Here is an 18,519-nt window from a genome sequence, read left to right as displayed (position 1 = left end):
CTGGGTCAAACGCTAGCAGGAGCAAAGTGGGACGCGTGGACCCACCCTAAGGGAATTCCTCAGCTGGTTGATCCCGTGGGGGAGGGGGTGGAGGTCACGGCTACTGCGGACAGATACAGATGAACTGAAGGGCCCACGGCCCTGGGGTTTCTGTCAGACTTGTGGAGTCTCTTTTGGGCTCGTGGGAGACCCGTGACATCTCTGCTACCTTTTCCCGGAAGCTGACCCACTCTAAACCATCTCACCTGTCCTGAGCACGAGAAATAAAAAAAAACAAACAAAAACAAAAACAAAACAAAAAACTCCCCTGTAACTTGAAATTTAGCGTTCTGGATTTCTCAGCTCCCTCACCCATACGTCTTCACTGGGTATCTATTCTGAAAGGGGCACAACGTTAGGTGCTGGAGATTAAAAAAAAAAAAAATGCTTCAAGACGCCGCCCTGCCTTATGAAATCCACTGTCCACACCTCTGTCCACTAGACGGTTCCAGCACAATGTGAGAAGTTACCCGAGGGGCACGTTGGGTATGCAGAAGCACAGACGAGGGAGAGACGGAGCATGTCTGAGGGGCAGGGCATGCTTCATGGACAAGTGATGCTTGAGCTGAGTCATAATGGCCAAGCGGTACTTTTCCAGGCAGAAAGGCGGGAGGCGAGGCGCTGTGCGGGGAGGGCGTGCACTGTGCCAGTGCAGAGAGGTGTGAACGAGAGCGGTGTGCTCGGGAGCGTGAGTCATGCAGGGTCGTAGGGTGTGCGGGTGTGAGTGGCCAGAGGTAGGCTGCAGGTGCTGGCTGAGGTCATGGCGTAGGGCTTGGAGGAGCTGCTTTGGAGCTGTAGGACCCGACCCCTGCGGTCTGGGAAAGCCACGGGGCAACAGAAGGATGGTTGTGTTGCTCTTCCCGAAAAGGCAGAGCTCAGAGGCTATAGGTGAGGAGAGGCAAGAGTGCTGGGGCAGGGGCGGGGGGAGGGGAGGAGATGCCAGCATCTGGGAAAATAAAGTCTGTGAGGCTTGGAGCTGCATGAAGCATGCGCCCTGAGCCCGTCGGAGCAATTTCTAGTTGCTCTGGCGGCTGGACTGCAGGCTGACTGGGAGCCTTTGAGAGACGGCGCTTTGCTGCGGCCCCTGCCCGCCGCCGCTCACCTGCTCACCCGGCTGCTCACCTGCTCGCCTTTGGTGTGGCTGGGGGAGGCATAGGCCTCCGGGTAGTGCTGCCGCTCGAATGGGCACTCGAGTGGCTCAAGGTGGTGCTGGCTGAAGGCGTCCGTGCGAAGGTGCTTGCGGGGCCCGCTGCTGCTGCTCTGGGAGTCGATGCTCAGCCGGCAGCTGTCCTGGTCACCTGGCATCCCCAGGCAGGGAGAGAGCTTTCAGGGGACCCATCTACCACACCCCAGGCCAGAGTGGAAGGGCAGACTCGGGCTGCAGAGGGATGGGAAGGACCTGGCTCCGGGCTGCGGGACTGTGGCCAGCTTGGGGGGTGGGCCACGTGCTGTAGGCGGGAGCTGCAAAGTCTGGGGCCACCGGTCCCCGTGGAGCCTGAGCAGACTGCCCTCCTGCACCCCCCCACCCCGACCTGCCCTCTGGCTCCCCAACACTCACTGTCGTCCATTTTCCTCTTGCTGTCGCTGCCAGGCTGAGCAATCCCCAGGAGCCCGTTGATGGAGTAGGTGGAGCCCAGAGAGTCTGACTGGGGTGACTCTGGGGGCGTTACAGCTGAGCTGGGGACTGCGGTGGGGGGGAGAGGGAGAGGGTCAGCACATGCGGGTGACACCCCTGGGAGCCCCCGCTGCCACCATGGGGGAGACAGGGGGCCCACTGGAGTGGGGGTTCTTGGATCAAGGCTGCCGGAAATGTTTCCACCCCTAAGTATGCCAGTGCATCTTCCCCGGGACCCAGCAAGGCTTTGTCGGTGGAAGGGCTCAGTCCGCACAGGCGGGTGTGTGTGTGTGTGTGTGTGTGTGTGTGTGTGTGTGTGAGACTGTTTTTGCTGATGGGTATGGGTGTGCGAGGCTGAGTGTGCCTGCAGGTCAGCACTCACTCAGCGTGTGTCCCGGGCTCAGGGACTTGGTGGCCACGCAGCTGTCCATGGGGAGGTTGAATGGTTGCTGCACTTTGGTCCGGATGATCCTGTAAGGAAGACAAGAAAGGCTATTAGAGAGAAGAGGAGGAAACAGGACTCATGCTGCCCTGGATCTGTGCCTTTTTGAGAGCCCACCTGGGTATCTTAAAGGCACCTCGATTACAACCTGCTACAATCAAATGCATGGCCTTACTCCTCACACCTGGTCCTTCTCAGTTTTCCCGTTTCGTGATCAGTTCCATTGGTCACTCAAGGCAGAGATACAGGCGGAGTTCACGTTTGCCTCCTTCCCTCTTCTCTCAAGCCCATCATGAGGTTCAGTGGGTTTGACCTTGTAAACCTCTCTGCTGTTGACCCCTCTCTGCATCTCACTGTCAGCAACTTAGTGCATGCCACTACCAAGTCTCTCCCTCCGGGATCGCTCCCTGGCCTTCCCCTATCTACTCTTGACCCTTTCTACTCGATTCTCCCGATTGTAGCTAGAGTGGACTTTTTGAGATGCCAGTCAGCCTCCTGCTTAAAGTCTTAAGCCTCCTGCTTAAAGCCTCCTGCCAAGTTTCTTATAGGTCACAGGTAAGAATATGTGACATGGCCACCCGCCTCTAAAGGGCAGTCTTTGCTGACCTTTCCACCTCAGCCTACCCCATGTTCCCTGTCTATCTGCTGGCTTTCTTTTGGCTTCTTGTCTAAGATCTATGAGCCACAGGTCCTTTGCATGTGCTGCCTCAAGGCTCCTTTGGCTCCCCTTTTCACTTATTTAACTCTTATTCACCGTTCTTACTCAGGGACATCTTTTCTTACCTTCCTAAACCAAGTCGCTTTATGCTAGCTCACATACCCGCATGTTTCTCTCCTCGGGAGGACTTACAGTTGCACTTACACAATTGTTTGTGTGGGCACTTGATTAGTACTTGATTAGTGTCTGTCTTCCCCCTAGACTGTAAGCTCCACAAGGACAAGGACTGTGTGTGTCCAGGGCCTAGCACATAAATCGAGTGAATCACACATACATGAATGAGTGAGTGAGGAAATGATTGACTGAGGTAGTGAGTGAATAATTGAATGACTAAACAAGGGGGTGAATGCTTGAATGAGGGCCGGGTTAGGGGTCATGTGGCCCAAGAAAGGATCAATTCAAGATTCTTTCATTGAATAAAAAAGGATGTAGTGTGTGAGGAAGGAAACTGTGGAAAGTACAACCCAGGGTGGGGTGGGGTGGGGGCAGAAATGTCTCCTAGCAGCGGGGAGGTGTGATATCTGCCCGGAGGCTGGGGGGCTTCCTGCTTAATTCTTCAGCAGTAGGCCACTCCTCAGGCTCCCCTCTACCCAAGCCAGACCCTTCTGCAGGTCTCGGTCATGATTCCCCCAGAGCCCAGGTGCCTTGGCCCCCGGCTGCTGTGTCTCTCTTACCTATTGATGGAGCTGACACTGGGCACAGTGTCATTGTCGCAGACCCCCTCAGCCAGGAGCCGGTCTCGGATCTCCCAGGCAAACATGGTAGGGTTCTGACGCTTGTAGTCTCCAATCTTCTCCACCACCTTGGGGGTGGCCACCTTGGGCTTGGAGCCCCCTATCACTCCAGGCCGGATGCTGCCAGTCTCGTAGTACCTACTCCAATAGAGAACCCCAAAGAATTACCCAATAAGCAGGTGGGGTCTTCGGGCCGGGACTTAGCCAGAGACTCTCATTCCTCTCCAAAGCTTCTGGGGAGGGGTTTGGGGGCTAAAACGCACCCCCCAGGGCTGGCCTCAAACACTTGATGTTCCTGGCACTATCTGTTTCCCTTGCATGGGTAGGTTTATGCTGCTGCCGAACTCTGCTAAAGACCTCACCCTGGACACCTGGCTTCTCTCTTTTTCCCTCAGGCCAGTGTCTTGTGTCTGAGCTCCTGCAAGAGCCACCTGTGGAGAACAAAAGATTTCCCTTCTCAGAAAGGAAATTGTGATGCATAGGCTGCGTGTGTACATACAAGTTCACAGTGGTGGGTTTCTCTATCTGGCTTTTCTTTCTTTCTTTTTAATGTTTTTATTTATTTTTGAGAGAGAGAAAGAGAGACAGGGCACAAGTGGGGGTGGGGGCAGAGAGAGAGGGAGACACAGAGCAGGGGTCTGTGAGCTGTCAGCACAGAGCCCGGTGCGGGGCTCGAACTCACGAGCCATGAGATCATGACCTGAGCCGAAGTCAGACGCTCAACAGACTGACCCACCCAGGTGCCCCTCTACCCAGCTTTTCTTAAAGCATGACTCACTGTTCTTGGCCATCCCGGCTTTACCCTCCCCAGGAAGCCAGCTTGGATCGTTGGGCCCTCTGCCTCGGTCTGGCTGGTTCACCTTTGCTCCCCTCCCTTCCCCCCTGGCTGGCCACTGGTTTTCTACCAGGTTACATGGTTCAGGTTGAAGCTGCTTCTCATGGACTCTGGAATACCAGCCTGTCCTGGATCCCTGGCCACGTCCAGCCCCGTAAGCCAAGCTCACTCTCCCAGGCTCTCCACTTCTCCTCTCCTCTGAGCACCCAACTAGCTGCTTTGGCGGATCAGAGACTTAGGTCAGGATAGCTTTGCCCTCCTTGTTGTGGAAACTCTGTGGTCTCTTCTACAATGAAATAAAATCTGGTTCTTTAAAACCCCACTTGCCTGTCACAGCCTTCCAGGGCTCATCTCTCTGGGGCACCCCAGCCCACCCTGGGAAGCCCTCTCCTGACCCTAGCCACAGAGCACATGCTACCCTGACAGCTTCGGTAGGAAGCCAGGGCTCTCCACAGTTCAGTTACAGTTCAGGGCTCTTTGCCTCTTTAAACCAGAACTCCACTTGAATCCGTTAAAAAAAATTTTTTTTTTTTAATGTTTCTTCATTTTTGGAAGACAGAGAGAGACAGAGCACAAGCAGGGATGGGGTGGAGAGAGAGGGGGACACAGAACCTGAAGCAGGCTCCAGGCTCTGAGCTGTCAGCACGGAGCCCGACGCGGGGCTCGAACTCATGAACTACGAGATCATGACCTGAGCCGAAGTCAGACACTTAACTGACTGAGTCACTCAGGTGCCCTTCTTCTTGAATCCACTTATCAGTTGGGTGAGGGAGACAGGTACATTGAACTGATGCAAAGCCCCAAGTCCCCCAGTGCAGGGGCATTTTGGGAGTGGCTCTCCAGACTGTGCTATGTCAATCCAGAAGCAGGGCTTTGCTGCTCCTGGTTCCACCTGAACCTTTGGGTCAGTGGTCCTCAACTCCGGCTGCAGAAAGTTGGAATCACTTGATGGAGCCTTAGCACTGTACGAAAACTTGGGCTCATTCTCCTAAAGTTCTGCTTTAATTGGTGTGGGGTGGGGCCGAGACATAAATATATATTTTTTTTAATTACTTTTCCCCAGGTGACTCTAATGTGCAGCCAGGGCTGTGAGCCACTGCTCTGTGGTTAGTGTTCATACGTGTTACCTGGTCATCTCATAAAAATCACAGCACCCAGGCCTGGCTTCCAGAGTGGATGCTGTGATTTATATGTAGGTCTGGACCAGGCCTTAGGAGCTGCCTCTCATCAGGACCCCCTGATGCTTCTGCTGCCGTCGCTCTGGGAGTTACCAGTTTGAGAAGCACACTCAGACATCCCTCATGCGGGGCTTAGGCCGCAGGAGCCACCTCTGATCGTGTGCCCCTCCCTGGTGGCTCCATTTCCTTTGGTCTCAGCGGTTGGCGGGGGTGGGGGTGGGGTGCTTTGGGGAAGATGCTCCTGCTTTAGGAGTAGAGAAGCCTATAAAAGTAAGACATGAGACAAAGGAGAAAAGTGGGAGGGAGAAACAAAAGGAAGGAGAAGTGGACAAAGAAGAAGAAAGGGCAGGAAAATATCAGAAGAAGAGCAGTGCATAAGGGGGAGGCCCAGAAGTGCCATCACACTGTTCAGGTCCCGGGGACCAAGGCTGGACATCGGGAATGGACCCGAGTCCCCTGGGGGAAGGGAGGGTGGCTGCGAGGTGGGCCGCAGAAGGCAAGCCCTGCAGGGACGGTGGCGTGTGGTGAATTTTGTGCTTACCTGCCAAGGATCTTGCTGACACAGCCATGGCTGACTCGGAGCTGGCGGGAGATGTCGCAGGGCCTCACGCCCTGGTGGGCCAGGTCCACGATGCGCTGACGCACCACTTCAGGCAGGGGTCTGCCGTTCACAAAGGCCCCTCCTAGCTGATTCAGCCCTCCGTGGCCTAAGAAGACAGTAGTCCCAGGAACAGCTGTCAGGGGCCAGGCAGGGCGGGTGGGTGGGAATTAGCCCGGGCGTGGGTGCTTGTGTGCATGAGAGACCGTGCACGTGAACTCTAACCATCGTGCCCTCGGGTTCTCCTGATGCAATGCCCCCTGTTTCCCATTGCAGAGGGAGGCCAGCTCCCATTGGGGGGCAGTGTATGATGCCACAGAGGGGCGCGCTGCAGTCTGGGCACTTCTTGGACCTGCGCAGGCTCCTCTGAGACCCTCAGCCCTCCTCTCTGAATGCCATCCCCACCACCTTCTTCCCTCCCTCTGAAAGGGGTTGGAGATGCAGAGTCTTCCTACTCTGACACCGAGCTGTGTGATGTTGGAGCAAGTCCCCTCTCCTCTCTGGCTCCCCGTTCCTTATCTATCAGATGAGGGCATTCAGTGGTCTTTACATTTGTCAGAGCCAGATTTTGTAAGCACGATTGCACTGAGAAACACAAACACAAATGAACCGAAGCAGAGCTTCTCTGCTTGAGCCGGGGCAGAGCGGGCCCAGGCCCTGTGTGTGGGCTCCTGGCCTGAGTGAGTGACCCCGTGGTTTCTTCTTTATGGGCCAGAGGACTAACAGGACTGGCAGAGAACTCCCTGCCATCCATTCCCGGGGGCCCAGGACTATGTCAGGCTGCAGGCAGTTGTGCAGAACGTGGACAAGCCGTGGACGCGTGTGCATGTTCCTTAGCTGCCTTCCCGACTTGCCCTCTGCCCTCTGGCCCCAGCCTGTGTTTCATTCTGAGCCCTTCTACCTGTTCAAATGTATTTATTGAGTACCTACTATGTGCCAGGCCCTGCAGATGCCCAGGTGAATAAGACAGATGTGATCTCTGTTCTTGTCTCACGGGGTTTACTAAAGTGAGGGCCCAGACCAACAAATAGCCAATTACCAGACCACGTGACCACTGCTGGGACGGGGCCCAAGTAGGGAGTTATGGGAACCACTGAAGGGGACCAAGCCCAGGCTTAGGGGACCATAGAAGGGTTCCTGGAGAAGTCTGAACTTTGAACATAAAGAGGTGTTAGCCAAGTGAAGGAGTGAAGGGAGAAAACTGTTCCAGGCAGTGGGAACAGCACGTGCAAAGGCTTAGAGGTAAGAAAGTGCTTGTCTATTAGACTTACCAACCTTTTCAACTCTCTAGAATCCCTAGACCAACTTGAACTAATTCCAGGGCTGAAATATCCCTTTTGCTGATGAAGAGACTGGGACTTGGAGAGTTTCAGTGACCTGATTTATGACTTAGGTGATTCAGCCCGTTTGAGGAGCAACCAGGCTCTAGCTAAAGATTAAGGCTCCCATCAGGGCTTCTTGGGTTGAGTCCTGCACTTGTGTTGAGTCCAGAACCGCCCCTGGAAGCTTGGCATTGCCCCTGTGGGCCTGCACTGAAGGTGCCATGGTCTGGGCATGAAGGAGATCTTTCCACACCGGAGCATGATTTGGTGATCTGGCTGGATGGTGGAGCTTGAGGGGTGGGCGTCAGGGGGAGCGAGCAGGCAAGGAGGAAGAGCCAGTGCCAAGCCTTCTGTGTGAGCCCGTTAAGGACTATTTACGGCCAAGGGTGGGAAGCGCCTCTCAGAGCACACAGTGCCCATTATCGCCCACTGACTTAGCACATTCAGAACTGCCTTGCAATGTCCCCTCAGGGGCCCAAGCTGGCTTCAGCAAAATAGTCAATTTCTCTTAAAAGAAAAAAAAAAGAGGCTGTAAGCCTCTGGCCTGGGCAATAAGTCAGGAGGAAAAAGCCTGCTGGCCAAATACCCAGCAGGAGGGACACAGTGATCCATCTCCCTGGTGGAGGCAACTGGGTGAGCTGGAGCACAATTTCCACCTGTGCTCTGCTAGGCAGCTTGTCCCAGCGAGTGCTTTCCCACCAGGGCTGGGAGGACATCCCAGATGACCCTCTCCTGAGCCCATGCGGCTAGCTTCTCATGGCTACAGGCCATTCTTGGAGAATGGCTTAGCCACTTGATCCTCATTCGTCCATCCTTATGGTCTTTTGGCTCGTTTGGGTCCAGAGACTGAACACAAGGGGGCGCCAGACAGCCACCCAAACGCAGACAAGACCGTGAACTGTCCAGCTTTGTCCCCATTTTCCAGAACTTCGATCTGCCACGTCATCTACCAAGGTTCAGGTGTTTGGGGGTGGGGGCTAGAGCCTCTATATCTGGAAGCAAGTTTCCCTGCAGGTGGAGTTCTTCACCCCGAGAAAGGTAGAAGTTGAAAAAACCAAGCGCCATTTTGGGGGTGACCTGAATTGGATATGGTGCCTTAAAAAATATATATATATCAGCCCTATCTGTTTCTCTGTTGAAGCTGTATGGGCTATTGTCCTAAATCTTCCTGAAGGGCTGATCAGGATCCTTAGAGACCTAAGCCCTCAGGAACCCTCCTGAAGGCTTATTTATTGGATCATCCAGCATCAGTGTGAAATGGAAGGTGTTCTCATACCTCTGGCCCCTAAACCATAAATGCTCTGGTGCTTTATTTTATTTTAGTGGCTTCTGAGTGACTTTGTGTTGCTGTACAGGGAGCTTTGGGCCAGAGTCTTGCATCGACTCTGTTTTTACTTTTATCATTTGAGAAAGTTGGTAGGGTTTTTTTTTTTTTTCCAGCCCTACTGTTCTCATCCATTGAATGAAACTTTTTCCTGTGTCTCATGCTGACCCGTAACAAGTGCTGTAAGAAGATGTGGAAATGAGGGTGTAGGAGTATTTGGTTTGATGGAAATCTTGATGGAAGTGTAACGTTTTTCTAATTTGTAACATTCACATGGTTGAATGTTATGTCCCAAGCTTGGACCTAGGACTGGGGCAGTGGTTCACACACTTGAGCTTGCATCAGAATCACTTTGGGAACTTTTAAAAACACAGGCTGATGAGCCCAGTGCCCTGAGTTTCTGAAGCAGCGGGTTGAGGGTGGAACCATGAATTTGTTTCTACGAAGTTCCCGGATGCTGCCGATACTGCTTGTCTGGGACCACACGTTGCAAACCACCGGTTTAGGTTGGACAATGGCAGGGAAAGAAAACTGAGAGGAACTAAATATTTGTACATCTACCACCTCAGCCCTACCTTCTAAGAATAATAATTCATATTATTTGTATGTTAAAATTTTCATTTATCTCATCGCGTACGTATGAAGTGCCTACCACGGCTCAGGTACAGAGCACTGAGGATGCCATCTTGAATAGGACAGGAAACCGGGCCCTCAAGGAACTTACAATCTTTGGGGGAATGCAGTCACATAAATTGGGAATCACCATGGTGAGGGAGAAGTTTCTTGAAAAAGGTAAGTTCAGGTGTTAGGGGAGCCCATAAGTGGTCAGATGGAAGTTGCAGGGAGGAATGACCAGGAGGTAACCAGGTGAAGAAGTATCCACAGGAAAATAAATCCATGCACAAGGTCTTGGCGCTCTCAAAGCACTGGAAGACATTTACTGTGGTGTAGGACAGACAGGTAGCAGGCTACCTAACAGAAGATGGAGGTGGCCCGTATGGTTTGAGGCGTTGAGCTGAGTCCCCGTAATGGAAGGACTTTTGTCCTTCCTATGTCCGGTGTGGGGGAGTGGAGGCCTTTGGGTGAGTCACCACCAAATGCCCAGAGGTGGGTGCAGCCTTCCTTCCTGCACCGGGATGGGCTGGGCCGCCCACCGTGCTGACCACCTTTCCATGCAGCTGTGGATGAGGTGGGCTTTGAGGCCGGAAGCCGGGAATGAGTGGGAGCTCCTGGTTGGACTAGTGGGAAGGTGTGAACCCGAAAGAGGTTGGAAGCTTCCTAAGCAAAGGCCCTTTGCATGGTCTGGAGCGTCATGGGTGGGTATGGTAGAGGAAGACAAGACTGCTTGGCCGGACACAAGCAGGTTCTGAGTGCGGAGGCCCTCAGACAAGGGGATGCCGACTTTCCCAGGGCCACAGAAGGAAACTGAGGGGTTTCGACACTGAGGGGTTTTGATCCTTGCAAAACCCCAGATGAAGCCTGCTGTCCGGAAGTGTATACTATGGAAAAGTGCCATTCAGGAAGGCATTAGGGTTTTCTTTGGTAATTTCTTCACTCGGTATAGAGCTCTAAGGAACAGGAATGGTAGGAGGAAGAGAGAGACGCTCATCGCTTAAAATTCTTGTTACGTGTACCAACCCCAGACCTTTAAGACACGTGGAGAATTTTCCTGGGCCCATAGTCCTTTATACAAGTCTCTGTCATGCCACTGAGGGCACTGATAAGTCTCTTTATTTATATTCCAAAGGGCCCTCCTCAAGGCCAGGACCTTTGCTGTCTGTCTACCTGGCACCTGTCATAAAAGTCGAATTAATGCTTCAGTATGTACATGAGACAGAAAAATGCTTTTCAAACGTGTGGGGCTGTTGTGATGGTCACATCGCACTGACTCTCCACTGTGGGATCTCTAAGTGGCAGACTCCAATACTCTCCTCTTTCTTTCTGTCTCATTCCTCACACCTCTGCCCGGTCCCAGAGTGACACTGGTGCCATGTGTTGTTCTGGGAGAATTTCCATGTAACTCCCTGGGGGTTTTTGCTTTATCTCCAAAGGGTGTCAAGGTGGAAGTTTGACCCTTGGTAGGACTATAGCGGGAGGGGCTTGTGGCTGCCTTGGGATGTCCTTTAGATCAAGCATGCCTACTCCCCTTCCACGGAGGAACAGCCTTGCTGATGCTAACTGGGCTCTGCCATACTTAGCCCGGTGGTGGTGTCCCTCCCCAGCACGCTCGCCGGGCCTGTGGTCACCCACTGCAACCTCCCAGCTGCTCCCCTTGGCCTGGTGCCTTTCTGGAATAAAGGCCAGGGCCTCAAACCATTCCTAAAAGAAGTGTTCCAGGACCACAGAAACCTAGCGTTCCAACCTCTTGTTCCATCTTGCACCCCAAGTCTGCACATCGGATTGCACTGGCATCCATGGTTATGGGTTCCCTGGGCACATTAGGACTTAGACTAGCACAAAAGGGGTGGGCATGCTGAGAGACAGCCTTCCGCATCTGGCTTTAGCCCCGTCTTGCTGCATGGCCTTCGTGTCTGTGCCTTGCACTTCTGTCCCCAAGGCTAACTGACTGGGGCAGAGACAGTAGCTAGGTAAAGCTATTGCTTCTACTTCTCATTCATTTCGCATTGATGCCTCGCCCTTCTACCCGTTCTGGAACCCTACTCCATAAATTAGCCTCACATTTCTTTTTTTTTTTTTTAAGTTTATTTATTTTGAGAGACGGTGGGGAGGGGCAGAGAGAGAGGGAGAGAGAGAATCCCAAGCAGGCTCCGCACTGTCAGCGCAGAGCCCGATGTGGGACTCGAACTCGCAAACCACGAGATCATGACCTGAGCTGAAATCGAGTTGGATGGTTAACCGACTGAGCCACCCAGGCGCCCCTCCTCACTTTTCTTTTGTGTTACTTACCTCTCCCTTTCTACTAGGTCTTTCCCTGGACCTACAAACTCAATTACATTCTTCTATGCCGCTTCCCCAGCCCCTCCCCGTCTCCCCAATATTCCCCCCGTTGACTATGAAATGTTTTCTGATGATTGTTTTCAACCAGACTTCTCGAGAAGTAGTCATACTTGCTGTTCCTATTTCTTTCATTTCCTTCCTTGCTAGTCGGTGGTCAACTCACTGTGTGCCTCCAGCTTAGCGTGTGCTCAAACTCGGTACTGGATGGACGGCGAGTGGTTCCGTGCTAGGTTCTCCCCCTTAAAGAAGTTTCTGTGACAATGCTGTCTCCTGGTTTCTTATACCTTCAGACCTGCTTTTGTTTCTCTTTACTGGGCTCTCTTCTCTCATTTGTTCTATTATATATGTATATATGTATATATTTTTTTTTTCAGGCTTTTCTCAAACCCCAGTGCTTCACCCACTTTACACCATCATGCTGGGTGATCACACGCCCACTCTCATTGTACCCATGTACTGATGGCCCCATGGGCACCCCTGGGATCTCCAGCCCAGAACTTTCCCCTTCCTTTTATATCCAGTTTCCTACTGGAAATCTCCTGTTGGGTGATAAAGAGCCTCCTCTCTAGTGTTGTCTTGGTCAGTAAAAGCACCAGCTGCCACGCAAGCACAGAGCCTGCCTTTGGCTTCATCTCCCACCACCCTCAACCACAATGTGCACCGTGCCCTCCCTCATTGGCTTCGGCGTGACCTTAGAGCTACCAGTGCGTCCTTCTGCCTTGGGGCTTTTGCACACACGGTTCCTTCTGCCTGAGGGAACCTCTTCCCCTCTTATCTGGTTAACTCCTGCCCATCCTGTATAGGTTAGCACAAAGTCACCTCATCCAGGTGGCTTTGCTTTACCCTGCAGAGTAGGTTAGGGCCTGTGGTTAGACACCGTCCACGACATCGTTTATCTTTCTTGCAATGCCGTCATTCAAATTTTAATTTCACATTCATTTGCATGATTATATACAGGAGTAGTGACTGTCTTCTCCCACCAGATCGAAAGCTCCATGAGGGCGGGACTGTGTCTGTTCTGTTCATTATTAAATTATATTAGGTGTTCAATTAATATGTGCCACATGAAAGAACTAATAGTCTTTAGTTTCTTCCCTTCTGCTCATAGGGAGGACTCACTCAGCCACGACATTTTTACCTCTTAAATATTTACTTAACCAGTACCTTCCTAGCCATCCCCAGTGTTCACACATCCAAATATTCATTTATCCATTCACCGTGTATTCATTGAGTACCTACCACATGCCAGGCACTTTACTGGGACTGATCATACAGAATTGATGCCTGATCTCATGGAGCCCCTAGTCTAGAAATAGGTAGATATTCAAAAAGTAAACGCATAAATAAATGGATAATTCTTGCTAGGATAGTGCTAAGAAGGACACAATAGGGTGCAGTATTAAAGAATAAGGGGGTGGAGGGTGAGACATAGAATTAGTTCCAGGTGACCAAAGACAATCTCTCTAAGTGATGTATAATCTGAGACAAAGGTAGGGGTTAACCAGTCCCCTGGACTCACTGGTCTTTGCTCTCAGTATGCACACATGGCCTTTTGTGGGGAGCAACCCATCTAAAACCCGAGTCTGACCGTGTGCCCCCCGGTATTGAAGAAACCCGCTGGGGTGTGGTCCCATCTCCTATGGGTGACGTCTAAGCTACTAAATCTGGCGGACAAGGTCCATGTGAGCTGACCCTGGCTCACCTCTCCTCTCCAGCCTCGATTCCTACCTGCCTGAGCCTTATTTCTGATGACCCAGCCGTGCGGAATTGCGTGCTGTTCTTTCACAGCATCCAAATCCTCCCCTGTGTCCTTGTTTGTGCCGTCCTCCATGCCTGGAGTGGCCTTTCCTAACCGTCTCCTGATTGATTTGTACGCATACCTTGAGTCACTTCAGGAAGCTACCTCTTCCAGGAAGTCTCCCTGCCTTTCCTGCCTGTTGTCTCTGGTCCTTCCTTTTTTTTTTTTTTTTTAAACATTTTTTTAACGTTTATTTATTTTTGAGACAGAGAGAGACAGCGCATAAATGGGGGAGGGTCAGAGAGAGGGAGACACAGAATCTGAAACAGGCTCCAGGCTCTGAGCTGTCAGCACAGACCCGATGCGGGGCTCGAACTCACGGACCGCGAGATCATGACCTGAGCCAAAGTCGGACGCTTAACTGACTGAGCCACCCAGGCACCCCTGGTCCTTCCTTTTAAACATGTCAGGACATAGTCTCTACCACTACACGTGGCAGAATATGCAGCTATTTATACTGGCTGTGTTCTGCTACATAGACTGTGCCCCATGAGGGATGATTTTTTTATATCTCTGAAGCACTAATATCTAGTATAAGGCTTGGTGCACAGTAGGCACTCAATAAATGCTGGCTAATTATTGGAAGAAAGGAAGGAAAGAGGGAGGGAAAGAAGAAACAAAGGAAAGAGAGGGAAGAAGGAGGTAAGGAAGGAAAGAAAGAAGGAGGGGAGAGAGAGATGAAAAGGAAGGAGGGTGGAAGGGAGGAAGGGAAGGAAGGAAGGAAGGGAAGGAAGGACAGAGGGACAGAGGGACAGGAAGGAAAGTAAACAGGCCCCAAACAAGCTTAGTGAAGCCCACACATTCTTTGCGCTAAGCAGAATTCTGTCTTGCAAAGTCATATTCTCTTAGACACGAGCTATTTTAAAAGGGGTCCAGATATCACAGTCCAGGAAAAGAGAAATTTGCCCTCCTGTAGGAGCCATGGGATGAACACAGAGGCCTTCCTTTACATCAAGCCTTTGACGTCAGCATGAAATGTGTGGGCACTTGTCATGGCTCACTTACAGCCTGTTTGGTCTGCAGGGGCTCCCTGTCACTCCCATGGGAGACTGTCACCAAGGCGGGCCTGCAGGCTCCAAGGTGAGAAGCCTTTTCCTTCTAACCCTGGCCTTGGAGGGCCTATGGAGAAAGATGCGGGGACACCTACACAAAGTGACCCTCACGGGGTTTACGGCTCTGGTGGGGAGACTTCAGTGCGCACCGAGGGAAGGAGCCACAAGAGAGAGCTCGGGCTAGGGATGACCGCTGTGTCGTGTCAACAGCTACCCCTCCTGGGACCTGGACACCCCAGAGTCAGAGGCACACTTGAGGAGAAGTTTCTGGCTCAGCGCTGCTGGGCAGTGATGCCCTTTTACATCTAACAGGATCCAGTTGTTAAAAAAGAAACTGGTGGGGCGCCTGGGTGGCTCAGTCGGTTGAGCGTCCGACTTCAGCTCAGGTCACGATCTCGCGGTCCATGAGTTCGAGCCCCATGTCGGGCTCTGGGCTGATGGCTCAGAGCCTGGAGCCTGCTTCTGATTCTGTGTCTCCCTTTCTCTCTGCCCCTCCCCCGTTCATGCTTTGTCTCTCTCTGTCTCAAAAATAAATAAACGTTAAAAAAAAAGAAAGAGGGGCGCCTGGGTGGCGCAGTCGGTTAAGTGTCCGACTTCAGCCAGGTCACGATCTTGCGGTCCATGAGTTCAAGCCCCGCATCGGGCTCTGGGCTGATGGCTCAGAGCCTGGAGCCTGTTTCCGATTCTGTGTCTCCCTCTCTCTCTGCCCCTCCCCCGTTCATGCTCTGTCTCTCTCTGTCCCAAAAAGAAATAAATGTTGAAAAAAAAATTTAAAAAAAAGAAAGAAAGAAAGAAAGAAAGAAAGAAAGAAAGAAAGAAACTGGTGTCCCAGGTCTCAGTGCCAAGAAGCTCAGCACTGTGCTCTGTGTTCAAGGCCAAGGATACGACCAAGCCAGTCCTGGAATCCTGTTTCCTCAGACCTCTCTGACATTAAGTAGCATTATCAGTCAGTGTCTAGTCAGAAGACCTGTCCTTAGGTATTTCTGCAGAGATGCTTCAATGTAGGAGCTTGCTTATCTGGCTGCTGGAGGGCTGTAAACAGAGCACAAAGAAACACTGAGGTAACCCTGAGGTGGTAACTGCAGAAAGGAGTCACTGCTCCTAGGGGAAAGAAAGGGAAGAGGCCTAGTCTGGCTTGGTCATTATCTTGCTCTTGGAAGTTTCTGGAATGCCCTAAGGGACAGGCAATAATCCCAGCTCTGGCTTCCCCAGCTCCTGGAGCCCCTGCTGAGATGGTTATTCATAGATTCTTGGGCTTGTCCGTGTTGATTTATTCTCCTGGTCCATTGGGCTCTGTCCCTCTTGTGCCTCTGTGCACTTTAATGAAGCCCAAGAGGTCTCCAGGTTGGGAGGCCATGAGGACAAGCTCTAGCTCCCAGCTTCTCTCATCCTGGTAAATTTGAGGGTCCCCGCAGGCCCTTAGGAACAATAGGATAAGAAGTTTGGCTCCCTTAGAAGCTCTGCCTTAGATCAGCCCAGAGGGTGGGAGGGTTTAGCACTATTCTTTCCTCCTCAACAGGGAGAGAGGGCTGGGAGGGACAGAGGGAGGGAGACAAAGGGTGGTCTCCAGCTGGGAAAGAGACAAATTTGGTGTCTTGCCAGTGTTGGACTTAAAGAAGAGGAAAGAGGGGAAGGAGGAAGGAAGCAAGGGCTATTTTCAGGATTCAACCTCCTTCCCCCATTAGTCAATGCTTAGGAATAATACTAAGAGCCCGTCTGCAGGAGGTACTTACTCTAAGTGCATCCTTTCTTTAGTTCCCATGACAACCCCTTGAGGTAGGTAGCACATTGTCCCCATTCTACAGATGAGGAGATGAGGAGCAGAGGCCCTGTGGAACTTGCCCAAGGCTGCATCATTACAAAGGGGCAGAACTAAGGCTCGGGCATAGGGCCTCCAGGTGCCGCTCGGCCCATCCGGCCCCGGCCCCGCCCCTGGCAGCGCGGGGTGGTTCCAGAACAGTCAGCCCCTTCTCTAAGAGCCACAGTGTCTTCACATCACCTACCAAACAGGGGTACGTTCCAAAACCCGCTTCAGGATCCTCCTCAGGTTTTCATTTCGTTGAGGCCCTAATCTTTCCTTTTTTATCATTTTCTTTAGTCATAAATTTGGTTCTTTTTTTAAAAAAAAATTTTTTTTTAAGTTTATTTATTTATTTTGAGAGAGACAGGGACAGCATGAGTGGGGGAGGTGAAGAGAGAGAGGAGAGAGAGAGAGAGAGAGGGAGAATCCCAAGCAGGTTCCACACTGCCGGTACGGAGCCCCACGCGGGGCTCGAACCCATGAAACCATGAGATCGTGACCTGAGCCGAAACCAAGAGTTGGATGTTCAACCGACTGAGCCACCCAGGCGCCCCTAACCTAATTCCGTTCTGTTTCCCCGCACTCTTCATGTTAATCCTGCGCTCTATTTCCATGCTTCGCCACTGCCTTTGTGCCCAGTCTTTCCTGCTCTGGGTTTGATCCTTCTGCCCTCTCTTTTGATTGCCTTCCTTTCCTTTATTTCCAGCCCTTGCTGACTGCCCCTGCGCCTCCCATTCTCGTTTCCTCCCAGCCCTGTCCCTGCCCCAGTCCCTTGGTCCCGTCAAAGATGACAGAGCCCTCCCACCACCTCTCCCCTGCCCATTCACCCTGAGTGTTCCCTTCTTTCTGCCTCTGCGCTCCTTTGGCCGACCCCCTCCCTGCATCATCTTTATTGCCTGCATGACTGCTCAGGTTCTTTATCCCATCTTCCCCTCAAAGGCATTCGCAGCTCGGCTGTTATTCTTGTATTAGCATTGAACCCATTAAAGCTAATTTGTTTGCCCTAATCTCCATTTATTTTTCCCTAGTTGATATTAGATTTCCCTTTCTATTGCTCCAGCATGATTTTCTCTTTGTCTTCCTAATGGTCTACCCCCCTCTCTCTTCCTCTATTAATCTGGTTGGCTTCACCGTGTGTTTCAAGGCCTTTCTCCGCCTCCCCCAGCCCTTAGATTAACCCTGTCACCTCCCTCCCAGGAAGGGCCCCAGTGCATGGATTTCCGAGGATGGAGCTGCTGTAAATGTCAATAGACCCTTAAGCTTCCTAAGAAAAGCCCCACTTGACGTGAGGCCCTGCCCTGTCCTGAAGGCAGTCAGGATGCCTGGAACTCAGAGGCTGGGGAGCTGGAGGCACGTGGGAAAACATGGGCTGTTCTGAAGGGTCGCCAAACCCGAAGCTTCCCTGGCTAGGCTCCCCGCTGGGGCTGTCTCAGAGATTTCTGGAAGCCTCTGCAAGCTTTCTCAGATCCACACATTACATCGGTAAGCCACACAGTGGATGGGCCACTTTGTCCCTGTGATTAAGGTTGGGTACCATTTCTCCTCCTTCCTTGGTTCTCCAACTAGAGGCACGCTGCCTCCTCTCCCAGAAGAGGTGAAGCCTCCTCTCTGAGGATGTGAATTTGGGGTGGCTAATCTTCACCTTGCACTCACGTTCCCCCAGATAGAAGCCTTCCTGGACCAGCTGTCAGGGACAGCTGTCAGGGACCTCCACTATCCCTTATCTTCCCCCATCCCCGACTGCCCCTATCCATGGCCCCTTATCTGAATCTCATTAGGCCTCTCTCGGGGTCGATGCTTTGTCTGCATAGCTAGATGCCTAGCTCCTTGAAGGCAGGTGCAGTGTCCTATCTGGCCATATAAGCTTGCCTTGTAGGGGGACAGCCATGCTCCCACCCGTTTGCATGTTGGAATCACCTAGGGCATTTGCAAACTTTCTACTTCTGGTCAGTTCAACCAGACTCTCTTGCCATGGTGTCCCTAAATCTGTATTTTAAAAAGTTCCTCTGGTGATTGCCCAGAGTTTATATCCACTCATTAGATGCTCAATACATGCTTATTGAAAGCATTAATTAATTGATTGAACATAAAGTTCTGGTCAGAGG

General features: G+C 52.0%; 1 protein-coding gene across 10 annotated transcripts in view; it reads right to left on the bottom strand.

Moving 5' to 3' along the window:
* PAX8 (paired box 8) overlaps window positions 1-18,519 on the bottom strand; it is a 59,768-nt gene that overhangs the window by 20,266 nt on the left and 20,983 nt on the right. For 6 of the 10 annotated variants that reach the window (XM_019827558.3, XM_045054545.1, XM_045054550.1 and 3 more), the window contains exons 3-7: window positions 6,103-6,268; window positions 3,489-3,689; window positions 2,037-2,125; window positions 1,598-1,723; window positions 1,162-1,337 (exon numbers count right to left, since the gene is read on the bottom strand). In XM_019827558.3, coding sequence (XP_019683117.2) covers window positions 1,162-1,337; window positions 1,598-1,723; window positions 2,037-2,125; window positions 3,489-3,689; window positions 6,103-6,268 — 758 coding nt within the window. The remainder of the gene's footprint in view (window positions 1-1,161; window positions 1,338-1,597; window positions 1,724-2,036; window positions 2,126-3,488; window positions 3,690-6,102; window positions 6,269-18,519) is intronic. The other 4 variants (XM_045054547.1, XM_045054549.1, XM_045054551.1 and 1 more) reach the window with 1 other exon arrangement.

Source organism: Felis catus, chromosome A3 (genome assembly GCF_018350175.1).
Source record: "Felis catus isolate Fca126 chromosome A3, F.catus_Fca126_mat1.0, whole genome shotgun sequence".
Lineage (NCBI taxonomy): Eukaryota > Metazoa > Chordata > Mammalia > Carnivora > Felidae > Felis > Felis catus.
The sequence above is the reverse complement of the archived record's forward strand: the minus strand, read 5'-3'. Positions and strand labels throughout refer to the sequence as shown.